Consider the following 1885-nt stretch of genomic DNA (forward strand, 5'->3'; position numbering starts at 1 on the left):
AGCTCTGAGGAGAAGGACCAAAAAGAGACCCCTCTCTGCATGACGTCTGGCTGTGGGTCTCTGCATGTGCTTCCATCTGCTTCAGGAGGAAGTCTCTCTGATGATGACTGATCAAGACATCCATCTAGGAGCATACAATGGAAATGTCATTAGGAATCATTTAATTGATTTTTGCTTGTTCGTTTTTGTTTTTGGCCAATCATGTTTGGTTCTACCCTAGGTCTCTAGGCTATCCAATCTCTTGTTCCTGGTCATTCAGGCAGTGCTTGGCATGGGCTACCTTTTGTGGTGTAGGCCTCAAGTTAAAGCAGAATTAGCTGGCCATTCCCACAAGTTCTGTGCTACCATTGTCCCAGCACATATTGCAGACAGACCAGATGGTAGGGCGAAGTTTTTTGTGGCTGAATTGTTGTTTATATTTCTCATTTTAGTAGCCTGCAGAGTACCTTCCTGCATCAGAGAGTCTAGAACATAGGAATAAAGGTTCCATGTATGCATCAGCTTAACCTCTCTACCTTCAATGAGATGTACAGATGTTGTCCTTGGCCTACTCTTGCCTTCAGTGAGTGAATTGTCTTCACACCAATTTCTTCTTGCAACACAAGACTCAGAATGAACTGCAGTCAGGCTCCAGGCTTTGTCCTTTTAGGACTTTCCAGAGACCGAGAGAAATGGCTGCCCCTCTTTAGCATCTTCCTAGCTCTCTACTTGCTGGGCCTCCTGGGGAACCTGCTACTTCTGTTAGCTATTGGTGCCAATGCTCACCTTCACACCTCTATGTATGTCTTCCTCAGTCAGCTCTCCCTTGTGGATCTCTGTTTCATTAGTACTACAACCCCGAAAATGCTGGAGGTTTTGTGGACTGGCGATGGATCGATCTCGTTCTCGGGATGTCTGACTCAGTTGTACTTCTTTGCTGTTTTTGCAGACATGGATAACCTACTTCTGGCAGTCATGGCTATTGACCGCTATGCTGCTATCTGCCACCCACTGCACTACCCACTCCTAATGACGTCTTGCAGATGTGGGGTTCTGGCTGCTGGGTCGTGGGGAGTAGCTCATTGTGTGTCTCTGGCCCATACATTGCTGCTCTCCCAGCTATCTTTTCATAACAACCAAGAGATTCCTCATTTTTTCTGTGATTTTGGTCCTCTCTTACAGCTTTCTTGCTCCAGTACCCACCTCAATGAGACCTTGATGATGACTTTGGCTGGCGTCTTAGGACTCAGTGCACTTCTCTGCATTATAAGTTCTTATGGTTGTATTTTCTTTGCTGTGGCTAGGGTGCCCTCAGCACAGGGAAAAAGGAAGGCCCTGGCCACATGCAGTTCTCACCTCTCTATGGTCTTCCTCTTCTACAGCACAGTTTTTGCCACATACCTGAAGCCTCCATCTGATTCTCACTCATCCAGGGCGGTGGTTGCTGCTGTCATGTATACCCTGGTAACTCCCACCCTGAATCCCTTCATTTATAGTCTGAGAAATAAGGATGTTAAGAGTTCATTGAGAAAGATCCTGCATGTGGAAAAGTCTCAGGATTAAGGGTCATCACTCAGGAAGAATCACACCCTACATCACTGCCACATATACAAAATGAGTCAGTTAACATTGTAGCTCATGGGAGAATTATATAATTGCTATGGCTAACCTTCAGTGTTGACTGGAATTGAAATCAGCTGGCACACACATATTTAGGCATGTCTGTGAGGGTGTCTCTGGAGAGATTTCACTGAGGAGAGAAGATCCATCCTGAATGTGGGTGGCACCATCTCTTCCATAGGATGCAAAAGAAGAAAACTTACCTTGCTGTCACTCTTCACTGTTGACTACAGATGCAATGTGACCTGCCACCCCATTCTTCTGCTGCCAGGCTTTCCGCATCCCC

General features: G+C 46.2%; 1 protein-coding gene across 1 annotated transcript; it reads left to right on the top strand.

Annotated features, from left to right (window-relative positions):
- The first annotated feature begins 612 nt into the window (after positions 1-612).
- On the top strand, positions 613-1542 carry LOC119823575 (olfactory receptor 1361-like). The gene has a single exon (XM_038343653.1). The coding sequence runs from the start codon at positions 613-615 to the stop codon at positions 1540-1542; it is 930 nt and encodes a 309-aa protein (XP_038199581.1).
- The last annotated feature ends 343 nt before the right edge of the window (positions 1543-1885 follow it).

This window comes from Arvicola amphibius, chromosome 9 (genome assembly GCF_903992535.2).
Source record: "Arvicola amphibius chromosome 9, mArvAmp1.2, whole genome shotgun sequence".
Classification (NCBI taxonomy): domain Eukaryota; kingdom Metazoa; phylum Chordata; class Mammalia; order Rodentia; family Cricetidae; genus Arvicola; species Arvicola amphibius.

What these genes read in the sequence shown, in the direction of transcription:
- LOC119823575 (XM_038343653.1), top strand. Translation starts at nt 613, where the DNA reads ATGAACTGCAGTCAGGCTCCAGGCTTTGTCCTTTTAGGACTTTCCAGA.